This window comes from Aquarana catesbeiana, linkage group LG05 (genome assembly GCF_042186555.1).
Source record: "Aquarana catesbeiana isolate 2022-GZ linkage group LG05, ASM4218655v1, whole genome shotgun sequence".
In the NCBI taxonomy this organism is placed as follows: domain Eukaryota; kingdom Metazoa; phylum Chordata; class Amphibia; order Anura; family Ranidae; genus Aquarana; species Aquarana catesbeiana.
In genome coordinates this window covers 373,796,427-373,818,789 of record NC_133328.1, presented here as the reverse complement: position 1 = coordinate 373,818,789, position 22,363 = coordinate 373,796,427, and the positions used below count along the sequence as shown (strand labels likewise).

The window sequence follows — 22,363 nt, the reverse complement described above, 5'->3', positions numbered from 1 at the left end:
TGCTGTTATTGTTGATTGTAGATCTATTATGTTTTCTAGTATACCACGGATTCGCAGGTTTGACCTCCGTGCTCTGTTTTCAAAATCTTCTAAACGTAAATTAAGGATTGAATTCTCTTCTTTAAGGGCTTCTAATTCAACAGCATGAGCTGTGGTAATATCATTTATTTCCTCCACTTTGTGTTCTAATATTGATGTGCGGCGCCCTACCTCACGAATTTCTCTTGTAAGTTTTTCAGTTTTTCTGAGGTATTTTGGAGGGCTTTTTGTAAGACACGTTCACATTGGCTTAATAAGTCAGTGCCATTATGAATATCTTGTAATGAAATAGGAGTTAATCTGAATTCAGAATCAGTGTCAATTAAATGTGGTGAGGAAGGGTTAGAATTCCCCTTCTGTGTCATTTTCTGAGGTAAAGTTGTGCGGGAGGAATGTGCAGCTGCCATTTTAGAAGCGTTTCTAGTTAGACTTTCCTTGCCTGGTTGTTTCAACTTTGTCTTTTTCCCATTAAACATGGTATGTCGTTGTACTGTACAATTTGGGGAATACGAGTTACCGTGGAGATGCGGTTTTCGACTGTGACTCGATGATATGAGGCCGTTATTGTCCCGGTGACAGCGGAGCTCTAAGCATCCATGTCTGCTCAGCAGCCTTGCACATGCGCTCTCCTTTATGGCTTTCTTTCAACAATGGCTTTCTTCTTGTCACTCTTCCATAAAGGCCAGATTTGTGGAGTGCACGACTAATAGTTGTCCCGTGGACAGATTCTCCCACCTGAGCTGTAGATCTCTGCAGCTCCTCCAGAGTTAACTCTTGGCTGCTTCTCTAATTAATGCTCTCCTTGCCCGGCCTGTCAGTTTAGGTGGATGACCATGTCTTGATAGGTTTACAGTTGTGCCATACTCTTTCCTCGGATGGATTGAACGGTGCTCTTTAAGATGTTCAAATCTTGGGGTATTTCTTTATAACCTAACCCTGCTTTAAACTTGTCCTCAACTTTATCCCTGATCTCTGTTGTGTTCCTTGGCCTTCATGATGCTGTTTGTTCACTAAGGTTCTCTAACAAACATTTAAAGGCTTCACAGAGCAGCTGTACTTATACTGAGATTAAATTACACACAAGTGGACTCTATTTACTAATTAGGTGATTTCTGAAGGCAGTTGGTACCACTAGATTTTAGTTGGGGTATCAGAGTAAAGGGGGCTGAATACAAATGTTTGCCACACTTTTCAGATATTTATTTGTAAAAAATTTTGAAAACCATGTATCATTTTCCTTCCACTTCACAATTATGTGCCACTTTGTGTTGGTCTATCACACAAAATCCCAATAAAATATATTTACGTTTTTGGTTGTAACAGGACAAAACGTGGAAAATTTCAAGGTGTATGAATACTTTTTCAAGGCACTGTATGTGTGTGTGTGTGTGTGTATATGTAAAATATCTTTTCTGATTGTTTTTTACTAGTTTTGCATTTGGCTAGGGTCAATGTCACTAAAGGTAGCATGAGACGATACGATACCTGGACCCTATAGAGGTTGCACAGGCAGTCCAACTCATCCAGGATGGCACATCAATACATGCCATTGCCAGAAGGTTTGCTATGTCTCCCAGCACATTGTCAACAGCATGGAGGAGATTCCAGGTGACAGGCAGTTACTCTAGGAGAGCTGGACAGGGCCATAGAAGGTCCTTAACCCATCAGCAGGACCGGTATCAGCTCAATTTTTCACTTTGATTTTTGGGGTTTCTTTGAATTCAGACCTCTTGTTGATAATTTAAATTTCCATTAAACAATATGGTATCCGTTCCTTCCTAACACATTACCCAGTCCATATCAGTATCGATCAAGCATGATATTTTTTCCCAATTGAGATCTGATGTGTTTTCAAAGTGCTCCTTTAATTTTTTTGAGCACTATGTGTGTGTGTGTGTGTGTGTGTGTGTGTGTATAATAGATGTATGAGTGCTGCCAGCATTGCTACAGAGGTTGAAGGGGTGGGGGGTCAGCCCGTCAGTGCTCAGACCATATGCTGCACACTGCATCAAATTGTTCTGCATGGCTGTCGTCCCAGAAGGAAGCCTCTTCTAAAGATGATGCACAAGAAATCCCGCAAACAGTTTGCTGCAGACTAAGGACATGGATTACTGGAACCATGTCCTGTGGTCTGAGACCAAGATAAACTTATTTGGTTCAGAGGGTGTCAAGCGTGTGTGGTGGCAACCAGGTGAAGAGTACAAAGACAAGTGTGTCTTGCCCACAGTCAAGCATGGTGGTGGGGGTGTCATAGTCTGGGGCTGCATGAGTGCTGCCAGCATTGGGGAGCTAAAGTTCATTAAGGGAAGCATGAATGCCAACATGTACTGTGACATACTGATGCAGGGCATGTCCCCTCCCTTTGGAGACTGGGCCGCAGGGCAGTATTCCAACATAACGACCCCAAACACACCTCCAAGACAGCCACTACCTTGCTAATGAAGCTCAGGGTAAAGGTGATGGACTGGCCAAGCATGTTTCCAGAGGGCATCCTCAGATGGAAGGTGGAGGAGCACAAGGTCTCTAACATCCAACAGCTCCATGATGTCGTCATGGAGGAGTGAAAGGACTCCAGTGGTAACCTGTGAAGCTCTGGTGAACTCCATACCCAAGAGGGTTAAGGCAGTGCTGAAAAATAAGAGTGGCCACACAAAATATTCTTTGGGCCCAATTTGTCAATATTCACTTAGGGGTGTACTCACTTTTGTTGCCAGCGGTTTAGACATTAATGGCTGTGTGTTGAGTTATTTTGAAGGGACAGCAAATTTACACTGTTATACAAGCTGTGCACTCACTACTTTACATTGTAGTAAAGTGTCATTTCTTCAGTGTTGTCACATGAAAAGTTATAATAAAATATTTACAAAAAAGTGGGGGATACTGTGTGTGTGTGTGTGTGTGTGTGTGTGTGTGTGTATATATATATATATATATATATATATATATATATGACAGACCTATCCGGGAGAGAGACTTTTGGAGGGGACTGAATGTGCTAGCCTCTTGCAGATCGATCGTGTGGGCCCTGGCATTTGGGGAACGGTTCTCTTTGTGAGCTGTATGCCTGGGCACCCTTGAGGTGGTATTACTGTGGATTCGGGTCCTGGTCCCCCAGGACACACAGACTCTGGGGACCCTGGATTTGCCATATTAGAAATAGTGGCTGATTCATAATGCTGGGACAGATACTGTTAGGAGATGCTGATGTAAATTCCAGCCACCTTTCTGTCTGTTGCCTGCTAGAATGTGTATTGTAAATAAGTCTCTAGTATGGGATCTAAGAGTCATTAGATCCCCATTGTTTGTGTTAATTGACTCTGCTATTGTGATAATGTTGATTGGGTTTTCTGAGCTACAAGACGGCCAGTCTGGCCTAAAGGTCATGTCTGAGTCATCTAGGCTGTCTAAAGGGATTAGTTAATTAGGTGACAGGTGTATTGTTGTATTGCACCTCCTCTTTTACTGTATAAAAGAGACTGTATTCCTGTCAATAAAGGGAGATTCCTGGTTGAACTTACATACAGCCTGCCTGGTGTTTGTTCTGAGCTATGACAACTGGGTTAGAACGGCACATAGCTGTAGTTCTAATCCCGGAGCATTGGATGACTGAACAATCAGATGTTGCGATCTGCAATCTGATTCTATAGCAGCAGAGGAGTGTCGGGAGAGTGGAACCGAGCGAGTAGGGGCTCGTTAAAATATATATATATATATATATATATATATATATATATATATATATATATATATATATATATATATATATATATATATATAATAAAATAGATTTTTTTTTGCCTCAACTGCAGCCCCTGACACCAATGTTCATAATTTTCTCTGTTGCTAGAGAGAAATGTCAGACTGCAGCAATACTAGAGGAATGGATGGTCAGAGACCAGGGACATGCTATGGGTGTGCTTGAAGGCTGGATACATGCTTCAAAAAATTGGGGAGCTGTTACATGAGGCTAGAAGAGAGAGATCACTGCTATGACCCCTTTACCAAGCAATGCTCCCACTTCCACCCCAGAAAGCTGGGTACAAGGGCCCCAATACATACCAAAGAGGCCCATGTGGCCCTTGGGCCACAGATTTGGATCTAGAAGGTTAAACATACCATTTGCTGTACTTTTGTTTGACATGATTGTCAAATCACAATAAATGTGTACAATATGTTTTACTAAAATGTTGACATTAAAGGATAAGTTCACCTTTTAACAAAAAATAATGAATGCACATTTTTTTGCAGGTAAAAAAAAAAAAATGCATTTATTATTTTTTGTTTCTGGAGCCTCTAAAGCATTGCACCAGCAATCAGCAGATTGCTGGTGCAATACAGGTCTCCTGCGGATCTGTCAGTGTATCTAGGCAAGTAGATACAATTTGACAGGAAGAGAAAATGACCTACCACAGCATTATGGTAGTTCATTGAAAACTTCAAGCCAACAGCCGCACCTTGTAGTTCAGTTTTCCATTCACAGATTGGAATAAATTGTGACAGCTAGTGGGGGGTCAGGTCCTGCATCCTCATAGGACAATCAGGGGAAAATGAAAACTCCTCCAACAAGCTTTAACTAGACACTGATAGAAGTCACAAGACTGCTATATACTGAAAAGGTATTTGTCAGTTTATATTTACTAAAACTCCTGCTTTTCCATATCCTGTGTACTGTGGGAGACCAGATATAGTGAATGCAGGATCCTGGGTTTAGTAACACTTTAACTTCTTAAGTTTTTAGAAACCCAACACATTGCTTGCTGCTTAGTTTTTGTGTTATAGAATTTTATTTTCTGCAAAGCAAGTATGTCTGTGGGTTTCTCTCCAAACGTTGGCAGCTGTAAGCTATGCACCATGACGTAAAAATTTCCTACCGCTGTTTAATATGAGCATATTTTCAGATGGTTTGAACTTCAGAAATCTTTGGTTAAATAGTATTTTACAAGAAATCAATGCTTCTGTAACTCTGCTATATTAGATTTATGGCTGACTAGCTACTTTTGAGAAGCACATGTGAACTTTTATGTTGCTTAATTTGTTTTGTTTTTCTTGTAGGTGAAAAGCCTTTTAAATGTGAGTTATGTACGTATGCCTCTATAGATTGCAGTTCTCTGCGTAGACACATCAGGACTCACACACACGAGAAGCCTTACAAGTGCCCACACTGTTCTTATAGCTGGTGCGTGATTTTCTTTTTTTTTTTTATCTGTCTTCATCTATCCTTTCTCTGTGATCAATGAAAAATCTATTACCATCACAACCCTTTTAATGAGAAATGCTGGACAAAAGAAAAAAGCAATCAGTGAATTGCTAGTGCCGTCCAAGAGATACTGTATATGTGACAAAATCAAAAGGTTCACTTAATTTACTGTTTAGTTTTATGTAATTCATTGCACTTCTTGCAAAGTATTCACTGTGTTTCTTTATGAGAGTGTAGCCTTATGTGATGACTGCCAAGATAAGAAATAGCACACAGTGAATATAAAAGTCTACACACCCCTGTTAAAATGTCGGGTTTCTGTGATGTAAAAATTGAGACAAATATAAATCATTGCAGAACTTTTTCCACCTTTAATGTGACCAATAAACTGTACGACCCAATTGAAAAACAAACTGAAATCTTTTATATGCGGGGAAGGTAAAAATAAAAGACTAAAATAATGTGGTTGCATAAGTGTGCACACCCTCTTATAACTGGGGATGTAGCTGTGTTCAGAATTCAGCAATCACATTCAAACTCATGTTAAATAGGAGTCAGTACACATCTGCCATCATTTAAAGGACCTCTGATTAACCCCAAATAAAGTTCAGCTGTTCTTGTAGGTCTTTCCTGACATTTTCTTAGTTGCATTCCTACAGCAAAAGCCATGGTCTGCAGAGAGCTTCCTAAGCATCTGAGGGATCTCATTGTTAAAAGATATCAGTCAGGAGAAGGGTACAAAAAAATTTCCAAGGCATTCGATATGGAACACAGTGAAGACAGTCCTCATCAAGTGGAGAAAATATGGCACAACAGTTACATTACCAAGAACTGGACGTCCCTCCAGTTGTGGAAAAAAACAATAAGAAAACTGGTGGGAGGTGCTGCAAAGAGGCCTACAGCAACATTAAAGTAGCTGCAGGAATATCTGGCAAGTACTGGCTGTGTGATACATGTGACAACAATCTCCGGTTTTCTTCATATGTCTGGGCTTTGGGGTAGAGTGACAAGACTGAAGCCTTTTCTTACAAAGAAAAACATCCAAGCCTGGCTAAATTTTGCAAAACACATCTGAAGTCTCCCAAAAGCATGTGGGGAAATGTGGTATGATCTGATGAAACCAAGGTTGAACTTTTTTGGCCATACTTTCAAAAGATATGTTTGGCGCAAAAACAACACTGCACGTCACTAGAAGAAAACTATACCCACTGTGAAGCATGGTGGTGGCAGCATCATGCTTTGGGGCTGTTTTTCTTCAGCTGGAACAGGGGCCTTAGTCAAGGTAGAGGGAATTCTGAACAGTTCCACATACCAGTCAATATTGGCACAAAATCTTCAGGCTTCTGCTAGAAAGCTGAACATGAAGAAGAACTTCATCTTTCAGCATGACAACGACCCAAAGCATACATCAAAATCAACAAAGGAATGGCTTCACCAGAAGAAGATTAAAGTTTTGGAATAGCCCAGCCAGAGCCCAGATCTGAAGAGGGCTGTGCAAAGGAGATGCCCTCGGTACTATGTTTAGACCTATGTTTCTACAGTTCTATAGTTCATGTTTGTAAAGCTTTCCCTGCAACTCATTTAGTGGCCTTATTTCCACTGATCGTGATGATTAACGGTTTATAGAGAAAGGGATTAATGTGCGGTACCTCTAAGTATAATAGCCACCCTATACCTAGTAGACCACCACTGCGCCTCGGAACAACAACCTAGATGATGACTATCTTCAGTTGGTAAACTATACCTAAAGCTGCCACTTAGTAGATATAAACCATATAACATGTATTTTCAAATCTTGTGACGTGCTAATGGTGTACCACACCCACGTGAAGAATCAAAAATTGTGGCGCTATCCTAAACACACATGTGTTGACACTATATCCAGTGCAAAAAACTAACTAATCTAATGAGCACATTATTTCAGGTGCAAAAAAAATCAAAAAATCAAAAAAAATATATGCATAAATAAATCAAATAAATGCATTAAATAAATACAATACCTAAAGTGACTAAGTGTTGATGATAACAAATTAAATGTGTGACTCCTTCTTCAAATAATAAAATAATGACACCATATACATTAATAAAAGTGACTAATGCATAAAGTCTATGATGAATACACACAAATGTGTGAAAAAAGTCCGTGATAGTGGTTCAATAAAACACAACAACTGTGCCACAGCAAATCCTCAGTGTTTCTTGATATTAAATGGAACCTTCCACCACACCTCTGTGTTCCGTGCTCCCTCTCCCAATAGACAGTCTGTCACCAGCTCTCTCTGCCTCCACTCTCGTATGAGGCTAACAAGCATAGGAGTATCCAGGCTACCAGCAGGGGTTAGGTTTATTCCATCCAGAGATTTCCTCCATATAAGAATGAGAAAACTCCCAATAGTGTGATAACGTAACAACTTTTAATGACACACACTTCAAATAACACTTCAAAAGATGCACTCACATTGTATAAAAATATAAAAGCACAGCACAACTCCACGGCAATCAGCACACTGAAATATCAACACAGCGATCTGGACAAGCCTCCCTGGGGGGTATGCGGTCACGGCGGACCCTGTAACAACTGGCGTGTCAGATGATTCTCTCACCCTCTCCTCGCTCGTTTGTCCACCGGATCCTCCGTCTCCCCTGTTACGCTAACCTCACAGATCGCTTGCTCCTGTCACCTAGTGTGTAGTAATTATTCTCCGCTCGGCCACGCCCCCGACATGTTTCGCTACATCTGTAGCTTAATCATGGGATAGGCCGCTTTAAGCATCAATCTCCTTTTATATAATCTCCTCCCCTCCATTCAAGTAGAGAGATCACAGTGCGCAAGCGCATCCTGTGTGACTCGCGCCTGCGCAATCAGAGTGTCCCCGTAAGCGCAAACCCCCGCTATTCATACAGGCCGGTCTGTAGTGTGTAGTACACCTAAATCAGACTATCGGCCGCCCTCTACTAGATTAACAATATTACTGGCAATCTCACAGAGTAATAGGTGATTTAACATTATTCTAGTGTTCTGACATGTTTTTCCAACATACTTTATGTGCTGTAAAACTCATTAAAATATGTAATATTACCTCAACACATATAATAAAATACTCCAAGAACTATCTAATCAGGTTGTTACTATCACAACTAATTAGTATTTAAAAATTTAATATCCGCACAAGCAAATGAAATAAATATTGTATGCAAAGTGGTATAATGTCATAGAAGGGAAAACTTAGGCTCCAATAAATGTTATAAAAATATTATAAAAATATTGTAAAAATATTAAATTTCATGAACAATATTATCAAATACATCTGGTGTAGCTGATGTATAGGAAACGTATATAAAAAATAATAAATAATGATAAATAAATACAATAAAAAATGGCTAGGCTGGGTTTAACATATCAAGGCTAATAATCCGATATTTCTTGATCAAATCTTGAATAATTATCCGATATTTCTTGATCAAATCTTGAATAATTCTAAAATCACTGATTAAAAATTACTAAACTATAATTCTTATCCTAGATCAAATTGTTATCCACATAATGTCTAGGGTTTTTATATCCGACTATCTGTTCCTAAAATACTGCTATTTGTTCATTCGTGCAATTATATTGATTGCACTCATATTCCTTAAAGAGACAGATTCATATATGGGCCACTCAAAATGTTCTATGAGAAAATATTAGGCTAAAAGTAATACGCTAAAATATGCTAAAAAAATTCCAGAGCAGGTGTTACACTTCCACTGAAGAATTCTTAAAACCATTCCCATATCGTATCTATACGAGATAGTCTAATTGGTTAAAAATCATTAATGAAGCAGTTGAGGTCTAATTCAATGTTAAGTCCCCTCGGGGTGAGGCTTTTAAAAAGGAATATCCATTCCGTTTCTCTGCGTGACAAGTCTCTCACTCTGTTCGTACCTCTCCATGAGGGGTGTACCACATCAATGCCACAAAATTGCAGCAAAGATGGGTTCTGTTGATGTTTTTCTTTAAAATGCATTGATACGCTATGGTACTTGTAACCATTTTTTATGTTGGTCAAATGTTCATTAATACGAACCTTCAATTGCCTTTTAGTTCTACCAACATAATACAAACCACAGGGACACCACATAAGGTAGACTACATGTGTTGTGGTACAAGTACTAAATTCTTTGATCTCAAACCTCTCTCCTTCTCTATTGGTGACACTGGTGATGCCCCTGTTACTAACCTTCACTGTTTTGCAGCAGACACACCTCCTACAGCAAAAGAACCCTCTAAAATTAAAAGATAAGGACCTTGGATTTGGTGGATCCAAAATCTTTTTCACTATTTTGTCTCCTATACTTGGGGCCCTCCTGTAAATGAATTTCGGTTGGGCTGGTAAAATTTCTCCCAAGTGTTTGTCCTTACAGAGGATGTACCAATATTTTCTGAAGATGTTTTCAATTTCCTTATACTGGCAGTGGAACCCAGATATAAAGCTCAACTGATGTTGGGTGTCTCCTTTTACCTTTTCTTTTTCCTTTAAACATTGTTCTCTAGGAATTTCCGCTATTTCTTGTGTAATTTTGGTTAGTATATCTTCCTTATAACCCTTCTGGATGAACTTCTCCTTCAAGATCTCCGATTGGGTCAAGAAATCCTCCTTCAGAGTGCAATTCCGACGGATCCGCAATAGCTGGCCCTTTGGGATATTTTTTATCCAAGATGGATGATGTCCACTGGCCACAGACAAATAGCTATTGCGGTCCGTCGGTTTGAAATACACCTTGGTTTTTAACGTGTCACCCACTTTCTCTATGGTAACATCTAAAAAGTTTATTATATTATCACTGACTTGGTAATCCAATTTAATATTGTTTGTATTCCTATTTAATTGTTCCAGGAATACTGCTTTTTTGCACCTGAAATAATGTGCTCATTAGATTAGTTAGTTTTTTTGCACTGGATATAGTGTCAACACATGTGTGTTTAGGATAGCGCCACAATTTTTGATTCTTCACGTGGGTGTGGTACACCATTAGCACGTCACAAGATTTGAAAATACATGTTATATAGAGAAAGGGAGCCTAAAAACATTGAAAGTTTTTGTTAAAAGAAGAAGCAGCTCACATTTTGCAACTGGCATAGCAACCCCCTTCATTTGAATGGGCTGCTGTAGACTTCAGAAAATGCAGGAAAAAGGTCCCTGCAAAAAACAAAGCTGCAGGGAAATCGCATGGTGCTTTTGTACCATGCGATTTCCTGGACCCAAAAATGTGCTGAATTTTTAGATGCAGGACACTGCCATTAAGAATTAATGTCAGACCCTCAGATCTGCAAAAGAGGAGCACGTTATGGCTGCAGGTGGTTGTGGGAATGGGTGCGATTTACATGCTATCCCGCCCCCCCCCCCCCCCCCCCCCCCCGCAAAACACCTGCAATATTGTGAACCTAGCCTTAGTGTGTGATTCTTGGGGGGGGGGGGGGGGGGGGGGGGGGGGGGCAGAGCTCTATAGTTGTCAACATTTTAAAATAATCAGGAGGGACACCTTGAAATTGAGGAGAAAAATGCGCTATGCAAAGCCCGTCAACCACATGTAGGCATGACCAATAAAATGGATGTGATTCACGGCCTATAGCTGGAGGTAATGCACCTTTTTGCTTTGCTATGTTTTGGACAAAGCAAAGACTGGGGTTACACTAAAGAGAATGTGTGAGAAAAACAATCCTTTCATTGGTGTCAGTGTAAGTACAAAGGTCACAGGCATGCACAGGGGGTGTGGCAGGTGTGGGCACACCTTAATCACTCTGTGCGGTGCCAATTTCTCCTACTGCCTGCACTTCCCCCTGTGTTGGCCCCCCCCGCAGTGCTGATGGCTTCCTCCCTCTCCCCCTGGATGGTGCAGGGGATGAATCAGGATAGAGAGCAGGGGAAGGGGCTAGCCAATATGTAATCTACCGACCCCTTCCTTCTCTAAATGAACATAGTGAACACACTTACTCACTATTTTCATTCATAGCTGAAGCATAGTTAAGTGTTTACTATGCTTCAGTTTGTGAATAAGCAGGAAGTCGCTCAGCACAGAACACTTCCCATTCATTCACTCTCCAGTGCAGCTGAGTCTGCAGAGAAAGTCATGCGTGTTTAGCTTTGGTGTGCACACCTTATGCAATAGGCTGTGCACACCTATGAGTAAGTCTTACTGTTAGTGTCACTGGGAGTAAAATAAGTCCCATCACTGTTGTCAGTGCTAGTAAAATAAGCCCTCTCATTGGTGTCAGTGGGCGTAAAATAAGCCCTCTTGTTGGTGAATTTCAGACAGATCTAAAAGACAGCTGAATGCAGCTATAAACTCATAAATGTATTACTAAATGTTGTTGTTTATTAATTGGAATGAGTGTAAGTCCCTACATTTTGCTTGGTAGCAGTCTCTTGTACAGTTTGTACAGCAGTGCTCAGAGAAAGGGAGGTGGAAGCAGCAGATAAATCCAGTCAAGTGTTCTGCAAGCATGCTAATAGGATGAGAGCAGAGTAACAGTGAGATGAGTTTATCATTCTGCTGCTTCTCCTTTCACTGTTCAGTCACAGTGTGATGAGTGTGGTGGAGACCTGTAAGTGAAAGATAAACTGCAGCAGATAAAGGTCACCTCCCCTCTTCTTCTAGACAGTGCTGTGGGGCAGAGCTGTGTAAATCTCAGGACTGGACAGACAGAAATACAAATTCTTTGGCATGTAAAACTCCATATGTGAAATTCATCTGTTTAGTTATTTGCCTAAAGTTCATTTTTAAAATCTGTACCATTTTTGGCATTTAACGTGAGCAAAATGAGGCCCATCCTTACTGTCTGTGGAAAGAAAAGAAGCCCCATCATTGATGTCAGTAGACTCAAAGTGATCACGTTCCCATGCTTTTACCTCTTTATGTTAAGTTAGAACTAAACTGAGCATCCCAGCACTTGGCACCCTGCTGCCACAGTGCACATTACACAACAGTGTCTGAAATCCTGGGACTGTCCTGCAGGACCTCTGGCAACTGTGGCGTTCCAGTTTTGTGTACTTGTTGCCTGATTCTGTACATTAATTGCCGTTTTTCATTTTTGCGCATAAACCTGCAGGTATAAAGGACCCAAGTATTCAGAGTGCAATTTTGAAGAAGCCAAAAGACATATTTTGTGTGCCTAGTTTTGCACCCTATAGCTTATTAATACTGTTGGGTGCATGCAGTACCAGCCCTGAGCTATGGGTATAACTATTTTGAAACATTTGTGAAAGTTAAAGTAGAACTATACGCAATTTTTTTTTTGATAGAATAAGCGAGGGTTATAAACCCTGTAAGGTTTATTTTTGCCATCTGTGTCCCATTAGGCCCCTTTCACACATGCGGATCCGTTTTCATGGACTCTACTTGCTCAGCAGGGATTGATCCGCTTGTCCCCGCAGAGCCGGCGGATGACAGGTCTGTCCATGCTCACTGTGCAGGGACGGACCTGTCAAATTTCTGCTCTCCTCTAAGGGGAGATCGGATGAAAATGGACCGCCTGTCCGTTTCATCCGATCCGCCAGACGGATGGAAAAATAGGCTTCCATCCATCTGGATTTAGTGGATCAGATGTCAGCGGACATGTCACTGCTAACATCCGTCGCTCCATAGAGGTACATGGAGCGTCCGTTCAGGTCCGCCTGTCAGTTTTCAAGGCGGACCTGAACGGGACGCTCCACAGGTGTGAAAGGGGCCTATGGGAGATTTTCCTTTTACTTCCTGTTCCATAACCAAAACTGGAAGTGCGAGGAAATCCCTGCAAATTAAGGGAATCTCTTGGGGGGGGGGGGGGGGAGCACCAGAACTAGTGTCCTTATTGGAAGATTTCCCATCTATTTCTTTTTTGGGGACAGCCCAAAAATTTGGGATTTTCTTTTACTTTCACTTTTCAATGATAGTGACAAACATAGAGGTGAATCTCCTTAACGGGACACAGTCGGCAATAAAAACTGACTGGTGTTCTAATCCCTCCATCCAAAAGGGTTTTACCTTTAGTTGTACTTTAAATATGTAAAACAATAGTGTAGCGCCAATATGCGTAATAAGTAGATACAATGTGCAATGTTGACCATATAATAAAGCACAAAAGCTAATAATGCAAAAGATAAAAAATGACTTGTATAAAAGTCCAGACGTGACAAGAAAATCATAAAGTCACACAGTGTATATGGTAATGTGCAAAATAGACATGATCCAGCAACACCAGTAATCGTAAAGATACTTCCCAAACGGTGCTCATGTTACCAGTCACCAACATCAAGCGAATTGAAAACTGACCAGAGCAAATGGCTACTATCACAGCAGCATGTGCGCTTAGTATAAATGGAAATTCCATAGGAATCAGTGCAGCAACTCACTTCCAATGACACCTCTTGATGTGCTCCAGCTTGGGATAAATAAAGCTCACCAATAGCCCAAAGAAGTTTTGTGTATTAACAAAACGAATAAAATCCAAAACAGTTCAGTTTGAGTTAACTCCACATGGAAAGCCACTGCCGGTCAGAGATGGCGCTGCAGCGTGACGTCAGCACCAGAATCTCCGCCCTACGCATTTTATCCAATGGGACGTTGTCAAGGGGTCATCTGGTCTTGACGTCTGTTCTAATTTATAAATGTATGTGCACCCATTCTCAGGTGTGCGATATTCTCATTAGGTTGCCGTCACCGGAAATAATGGTCAACATTGCAAATTGTATTTACGTATTAAGCATATTGGCGCTACACTATATTTACCATATACGCTTGCGCCGACATCATCGGCGCATGCACACTGAAGAAAGGGCACGACAGTGCCTCTTTTCAAGGGCCTGTGCCATAACTGTTGGCTCCCGCATGCATGCTTGGGAGTGACATTACGTGACTCCGGCCCGTCACAGAGCCGGAGTCCATGACCCCGGAAGGAAGAGGGGTGAAGATGCGGCCACCATCGGGGACTTTGCGGGCTTCATTTGCAGGTAAGTGGCACATAATGGGCTACTATGCGACGCATAGTAGCCCATTATGCTTTTACTTTGCAGGGAACAAAAGAGGAAGAAAAACCCATCAGGGTTTACTTCCTCTTTAAATATGATTTCCTTAATGAAAATGCTTGGGAAATAAACTGGTGTAAATGGGCACCTTGTAGTAAAGTTGTCGGAATTAAATATTGTATGTGAAAATGAAGGAGATGAACAGGCTTCGAGACTGTCACCCTTATTTTTGGATAACTACTTAATGAGTTACGAGAACAAGCATGTTATATACAGTGTCTCGACATCTTCTGTGCATGTACTTGTTCTTGGTCAGTGATTTACTAGATAATGATGCAAGGAGAAGGATGAAAATCCTTAAAGTATAACTAAAGGCAAAACTATTTTTTTTTTTTAGTTTTGAATAGAGTGGAGAGGGATTAGAACATCTGTCAGGTTTTTTTGCTGTCTGTGCCCCCTTAGGGCGATTTACCCTCTCTATTTGTATGGTTTACCATTATCATTGAAAGTGAAAGTAAAAAAAAAAATCCCAAACTTTGGGTTGTCCCCAGAAAAATAATAGAGTAGAAATCTTCCAATGGGGACACTAGTTCTGGTGACCTGGGGGTCTTCAAGGAATTCCCTTTTTTGCAGGGATTTCCTCTCCCTTCCTGTTTGAGTATGTGACAGGAAGTGAACGGAAATCTCCGTAATGGGACACAGATGGTGAAACAAAATTTGACCGGGGTTATAACCCTTCCTTACTCTATCCAGCATAAAAAAAAAAAGATTTGTCTATAGTTCTACTTTAAGCCTAAAAAAAAAGTCAGGTTTCACAGTTTTGTTGTTTAGATCTGACTTGTTTCTTTTAAACATGGTGAGCCTGTTTTGTTTTTTAAATGTTTAATTCTGCATAGTTATAGCTATTTATCTTTTGCAGTATTCAGAAGAAAAGTCTTGACTTACACATACGTCGCCACCACACCAGGGAGAAGTTCAAGTGTAGCTTTTGCCAGTATTCTTCTCCGGACAAGCAGTTACTTCATAAGCACACAAAGAAACATCATCTTAATGAAAATTCACAGCCTTCTGACTCCGCTCCCTAGCAGATGACATAGGGCCAGCAAATGATCATTACATGGACTTACTTGAAATACATCATGTTATAGTCAACAGGGTTATAAATATGTCCTCTGGATTGAGCAGCACTGTATAATGAGTCTACTTGTTTTTCCTGTAGGATAAAATCGTGCACATTGGCTGCTTTTGCTCAGTTTGAGCTTGAGATACAAAACGTATCGACTGTTAAAAATTTTAGAAATTAAGCAAACAAATCTTTATAATTAAATTAATTTGTGTACACATTTAGCGTTCCAGCATTTCTTAGCAATGCAAGAATTTGACATTAAATTGTTGAAAGTTGTTTAATATGCTTATGACATGGATCAAGATACATATAGCACATGCAAATGTTTCCTATTTTGTTATATTGAATTAAAGGCTGAAATAAAATTTGTGCTTTTGGTTATCTTGCAAATGAACATGAGGATTAGCAACCATCTGGTATCTCAGGTAGCTAAAGAGAAATTTGTTTGCAGATTTTTCTCTGTCTTTAAATTGCATCCAAGGGTCAGCTTGCTTGGTCTTCCTATTTGTAATTTTTTAAAAATTGCTAAATGTAGTATGTTCAGCAATCACAGTAAATGTAGTATGACCAACAATCACAGTAAATATCCTTGGTTGTAATGTATTCTTTAACGCAAAATGTCCTGGTCACTGCATCCTTAACCACTTAGCCTCCGGAAGATTTATCCCCCTTCACGACCAGGCCATTTTTTGCTTTTTTGGTACTGCATAAATTTAATTGACAATTGTGCGGTCATGCAACACTGTACCCAAATTCAATTTATATACATTTATTTTACATAAATAGAGCTTTATTTTGGTGGTATTTGATCAGCACTGGGTTTTATATTTTTTTTGCGCTATAAATGAAAAAAGAAAGTTTTGAAAAGAAAAAACAATATTTTATTACTTTCTGCTATAAAACATGTCCAATAAAAACATTTTTTAAACCTAAATTTAGGCCAATATGTATTCTGCCACATATTTGTGGTAAAAAAAAAATCCCAATAAGCATATATTGGTTTGCATAAAAGTTATAGCATCTACAAACTATGGTGTATATATACTGTAATTTTAATCTACTTTTTAATAATTTTTTAATTTTTTTATACTAGTAATGGCGGTGATCAGCCACTTGATGGGACTGCAATAGTATGGCAGACAATCTGACGCTGACACTTTTGATATTTTGTGGGAACCACTGACACTAAGACAGTGATCAGTGCTAAAAATATACACTGTCACTATACTAATGATGCTGGGAAGGGTTTAACATCTAGGGCGATCCAGGGGTTACCCGTGTGATTAACAGTGCTTGGTGCATTCACTGTGTGCTGTTTTTACTAAGGGATGTGCTGGTTTTTATCCCCTGCTTTGCTGGGGAAACAAAAACTGGCACATCCCCACTGACAGGACAGAGTTCTGTGTTGCTTACATTCACAGAGCTCTGTTCTGTCATCCTCTTCGCCAACCAACGGGTCCCGGCCGACAATCATTGGCCGGGACCTGATCAGCTTATGCTGTGACTAATCACAGCAGGCGCAGCAAACGCAAGCTCTCTCCCTGCCTGGAAGAGCTGAATCACGTAATAGATACGTGATCCAGCACAGGAGAGCAACTCTGCCGCCGCACTCCTATGTGAGGCGGTCGGCAAGTGGTTAAAGCATTGCTTGCTTACCTTCTTAAACTACGGTCTAGCAATATATATAATGAACATTTGCTTTTCTGCAGTATTATTCCCTTTGTATGACATGGGATTATTGTCCATTGCTGACGGACCAAATTTTACCAACTTTTTGTCCATAATTCATTCCAATGTAAAAATGTATCCCAACAACAATAACTGAACAAGTAATACATTTTTTTAGACTGCCAAATATGGTCTTGTTGGTTCTTTTTAAATTTTTATTGCATCAACAGCAGCCTTTTATACTGTATTTGTTGGCGTATAACACACACTTTTTCACCCTGAAAATCGGGTGCTAATAGCGCGTGCGTGTTATACGCCGATACTTCAATTTTAGCTGCCTCGGAGGGGGCGGGACAAGCGCCGTCAGATTACATACAGTAAGAATCTCCTGTTTACTTGGCGGCCTCTGTAATAGGAAGTCCCGTTTCCTGGGCCGCCATTGGACCACTGTTCTGTCTATCATAGAAGATTCTCACTGTATGTAATCTGTCGGCACTTGTCCTGCCCCACTCCTTGTCCCCTCTAGGCTGCCGATGGGCATCGATCAGGCTGCACTGATGGCAATGTTGAGGCTGCTGCATTGAAGGCAGTGGAGAGGCTGCAGCATTGATGGCAATGGTGAGTCTCCTGCATTGATGGCAATGGTGAGGCTGCTGCATTGATGGCAATGGTGAGGCTGCTGCATTGATGGCAATGGTGAGGCTGCTGCATTGATGGCAATGGTGAGGCTGCTGCATTTATGGCAATGGTGAGGCTGCTGCATTGATGGCAATGGTGAGGCTGCTACATTGATGGAACTTGTGAAGCTGCATTGATGTGGACTGATGAGGCTGCATTGATGGCACTTGTGAGGCTGCAGATGGGCATTGATCAGGCTGCATTGATGCCAATGGTGAGGCTGCAGATGGGCATTGGGCACTGACCCTTATTTTGCTTCAAAGTTCCTTATTTAAAATTTACGTTTTTTTCCAGAAACTTCCCTCTTAAAATGAATGTGCGTGTTATACGCCTGTGCGTGTTATACGCCGATAAATACGGTATTTATTTTCTTTAATTGTATAAGCTAGGGTTATTGAATTAAAATGCAAGGAAATCCGGTCAGTAACATTCACACATCTCATGTTTGTGCTATGACTTACTAATGTAGTCATTGTCCACCTATCAAAAAATGGACCTCCTTCACAGTGCCTTCTACATTCGATATTTCTATCACAGTGCCCCCTTACATCAGGTACACCCATCACAATGCCCAAATACATTTTAGCCTCGGTTAGGTGTGAGCTGTGAGGTGAAACAGACTGCTGGTCTTGACAGAGGAAGTTCCACAATCAGTCCTCCGGTGATGCTGGGAGCAGGGCATGCTCAGACATTACCGGACTGCAGAGAAGGGACTGGCTAGCTAGTGCTCCAGATAGGACTATCACTCGGTCCTGGTCTGGACCACAGCGCTCCATTTCAGGATAAACTGGTTACACGCTCATTCTTTAGCAGACAAGGAAATACATTGTGTGTTTAATACAGTTGCCAATTGGCCAATGTTTAATTTTTCAGTTCATTTTATATGAAATATTTCATATGCTAGTAAGAAGTGGGAGAGTGAGAATTATGTTAGAAAATATGCATGCTTTAAGACATTGTAAAACTTAAGCACTGAAATACTGCAAAGTATTTTTGTAATTCTTTCCAGATGACTCAGGTCCTCAAGGTGCAGTTTACTTAGAAAAGCACCATTTTTCCTCTGCACAATAATCCATTTTCAATTTGGAATGATGCACATAAACTTGGGAAAATACATGTGTATAAACTAGTGGGTTTTTTTCATCTCGCTTAAAGTGATTGTAAAGTCTTGTTGTTTGTTATTTTTACGTACATTCTTTTCATATATATATATATATATATATATATATATATATATATATATAATTACCTGCCCTGTGCACAGAGTAGCCCGGATCTTCCTCTTCTCAGGTCTCTCTTCCGTGCTCCTGGCCCCCCCCTCCTGTCGAGTGCACCCACAGCAAGCAGCTTACTATGGGTGCACCAGAGCCGAGCCACAGCTTCCTGTATCCATTCAAACACGGAGCTGTGGCCCAACCCCACCCCTTTTTTCTTCTCATTGGCAGACTGACTATGACAGCAGCGAGAGCCAATGGCGCCGCGTTGCTGTCTCAGCCAGTGAGGAGGGGAGTCCCGGCCAGCGGAGTGTCTCGTGCAACATCGCTGTATCAAGGGGGGCTGCTGCACACTGAAAGTTTTTTATCTTAAAGCGGAGTTCTGCTTAAAAAAAAAATTAAAAGTCAGCAGCTACAAATACTGCAGCTACCGACTTTTAATAATTGGACACTTACCTGTCCCAGGGTCCAGCAATGCGGAGGAAAGAATCCCCGCTCGTCTACCCCCTCCTCTCTGCTGCGCCGGCATTGTAACTGTGGGCGCCTGGTTGTGGCTTCACAGCCGGGCACCCACTGCGCATGCGCGAGCCGTGATTGGTCAGGAAATCATCTGGGACCTGTGACGTGTCCCAGGTGATTGCCGAGAGAGAGGGGGGAGAGATGATCTCCCTTCTGGTGCCTGGAGGAAGTGGGAGTTGGTACCCGCTCCCCCCCCAAAAAAAAAATGAACATGCCAAATATGGCATGTCATGGAGTCACCTCCCTTAAAGCAGAAGTTCCATTTTCGAAAGAAAGTTAAAAAAACTTCTGACTTTACAATCACTTTAAAGCCTAAACTTCTCTTAAAGGCTTCATGTTCAGCTGCACTTATCCCTTTGAAACCAGAGAAAGTTTCATAGGTAGTTCTTTCTCTGGCATATCAAATTGGTTTTGGGTTCCAGGTTGTTTTATTACACAGGACATGGTACACCTATAGTAATAGTATCCAATTTCTATTAGAGAGAGGCTGAAACAAGTCAGTGTTTGCATGAAGTGGACCTGTCATTATTTTTTTTGTTTAATTAGTTTTTATTAAAAGAATATAATATAAAAAGAGTCATATACAGTTCAGGGAGGAACAATACACTTAAACATTGTGGAAAACCATTAGTTAGCCAAAAGTGTGAATATATAGAGGTACATGGATATTTACGTATTGTCTGTAACTCAAATCCAGATCTGAGACACTCAATGTTTATCAACTGATCAACATGAAAAGCATGTATACTATATATCATATACCATATGTAAGTGACAAAATCTTCCCTGAGAAAAACTATTACGTAAGCCTACTACCCTGAGAAATTAGAGTGGGGAGGAAGAAGGAAAAAAGGGAGGACAGGGGAGGAGGTTGGGTTATAGGCAAATGGGGCAGCCTCGGTCCAAACTCTATTATGCAATAAGAATAGCCAAAAACAAATTATTTGGTTGGGGACATAATTTCCGCATAAGCAGATGTATATTTAAAGGCAAACCAGGGGGACCACTTTTTTTCGCTAGGTCAGATTTTTGTTTAAGGGAAAGAGTAAGATCTTCCATATAGTACAAACAATCTACTTCCACTAGCTAGCCATTGGCGTAGGGTAGGTATGTTCGGTTGTTTCCAAAGTCGAGGGATAAGAGCTTTTGCAGCATTAAGGAGATGCGGTGTTATAGATTTTTTATGTTACCACTGGTTTGTCTGTACAATGTAGCAACACAATCCATGGGTCATTAGGAATCTCAGTACCCTGGATCTCTTTAATCCAATGAAGAATAGACAGCCAATAAGGACGTGTAAGAGGGCAAAACCACCATATATGAGCGTGCGATGCATGTTTACACCCTCTCCAGCACAGAGGTGATGTTTGAGGAAAGGTTTTATAAAGCACCACGGGAGTATAGTGCCATCTCGTGAACAGTTTATAATTCACCTCTGCCGTTTTGGAAGCTCCAGAAGAGGCATGGGCCATTGTGAGAATAGTGGCTTTTTGCGCAGGTGATAATTCTTTATGAAGATCCTTTTCCCAGTTATTAAGAAAACCGGGTCCCTTGAGGGAGCTAAACTGCAGGGCTTGGTAAAAAATAAGAAACAGGCTTCTCCACTGGCTGATCTTCAGTGAAAGCAGCTTCAAGGGGTATCAATTCCGAAATGGACCGTAAAGGTTTTGTGAGAGAGTGGACGAAAGCTGCCAATTGATGATACCTCCACTGGATCATGGGAGTCGCTGTAGAATTATGTGCAATTTTATCTAGCAGCAATATACCCGTTGGGGTGGTTACATGGTGTAATTGAGAGAAAGTTCTGAAAGTCCAGGAGTGCGTCTTGGGATCTATGTTCCCTGGTGGGAAGTAGTTGTGCCCAGTCAGTGGCAAAAGTGGTGAGTTGTATGGCCATTTATTCGCTTTACATAGTGAGTCCCATAGCATAAGGGTGGAGCGTGTAAGTGGAGATTTGGTTGGAGACAAATTTCTGTGTCTCTTAGGTATCCATATTTGTGTGAAGAGATCTGAGCCACTAAGTTCAATTTCCAGGTTTACCCATAGCTTAGAATTTTTATGATACTTCCAGTCAGAAATTCTGCTCAACACAATTGCCAAAAAATATCTTTTTAAAATCTGGGAGGGCTAGGCCCCCCTTCCCTTTTAGGTCTAGTGAGGAGGGACCTAGCAAGTCTAGGTCGTCCTCTGTTCCAAACATATCTGCCAATTAATGAACTTTTCGTAAAAAAGCCTACTGGTATACCAAAAGGGATCATTTGAAACAGGAACAGCAACCTGGGTAGTATATTCATTTTCACAACTTATCCTCCCTAGCCAAGTGTGAGCTATTTGAGACCACTTCTGTAAATCTGATTTAATCTGATTAAGTAAGGGCATGAAGTTATTGCGAAAAAGGGCTGTCAGGTTCGGGGTAAGGTAGATACCTAGATATTTCATTTTACCAGTCTGCCAGTTAAAAGGAAAGGACCACTTCAGATGGTCTACATACTGGTCAGGGACTGAGACATTTAGAATTTCAGACTTTGACATATTAATTTTAAAATTGGATATAGTGCTAAACAACGAGAACTCAGACATAAGATTTGGTAAAGAAATCAAGGGTTGTTGTATGTAAAATAGAATATCATCTGCATATGCAGCATATTTATGTTCAAATTCTCCTATAGGGATACCATGAATAGAGGAGTTATGTCTCACAGTTGATAAAAATGGCTGTAAGGATAGGGCAAATAAGATAGGTGAGAGGGGACAACCCTGTCGGGTGCCATTATATAGGGTGAATGGATCTCTGAGGGTGCCATTTATGCGCAATTGGGCAGTAGGTTTGTTATAAAGAGCTGAAATTTGGGACAGAAGGAAGGCACCGATGCCTAGGTGTGCCAGCGTTGCCATAAGGCAGTCCCAGTCCACCCTATCGAACGCCTTTTCGGCGTCC

The 22,363-nt window shown here is 40.9% G+C and overlaps 1 protein-coding gene across 1 annotated transcript in view; it reads left to right on the top strand.

Moving 5' to 3' along the window:
* LOC141144890 (uncharacterized) overlaps positions 1-16,087 on the top strand; it is a 137,739-nt gene extending 121,652 nt beyond the window's left edge. The window contains exons 6-7 of the mRNA XM_073630982.1: positions 5,092-5,215; positions 15,140-16,087. Coding sequence (XP_073487083.1) covers positions 5,092-5,215; positions 15,140-15,305 — 290 coding nt within the window. The 3' untranslated portion in view covers positions 15,306-16,087. The remainder of the gene's footprint in view (positions 1-5,091; positions 5,216-15,139) is intronic.
* The last annotated feature ends 6,276 nt before the right edge of the window (positions 16,088-22,363 follow it).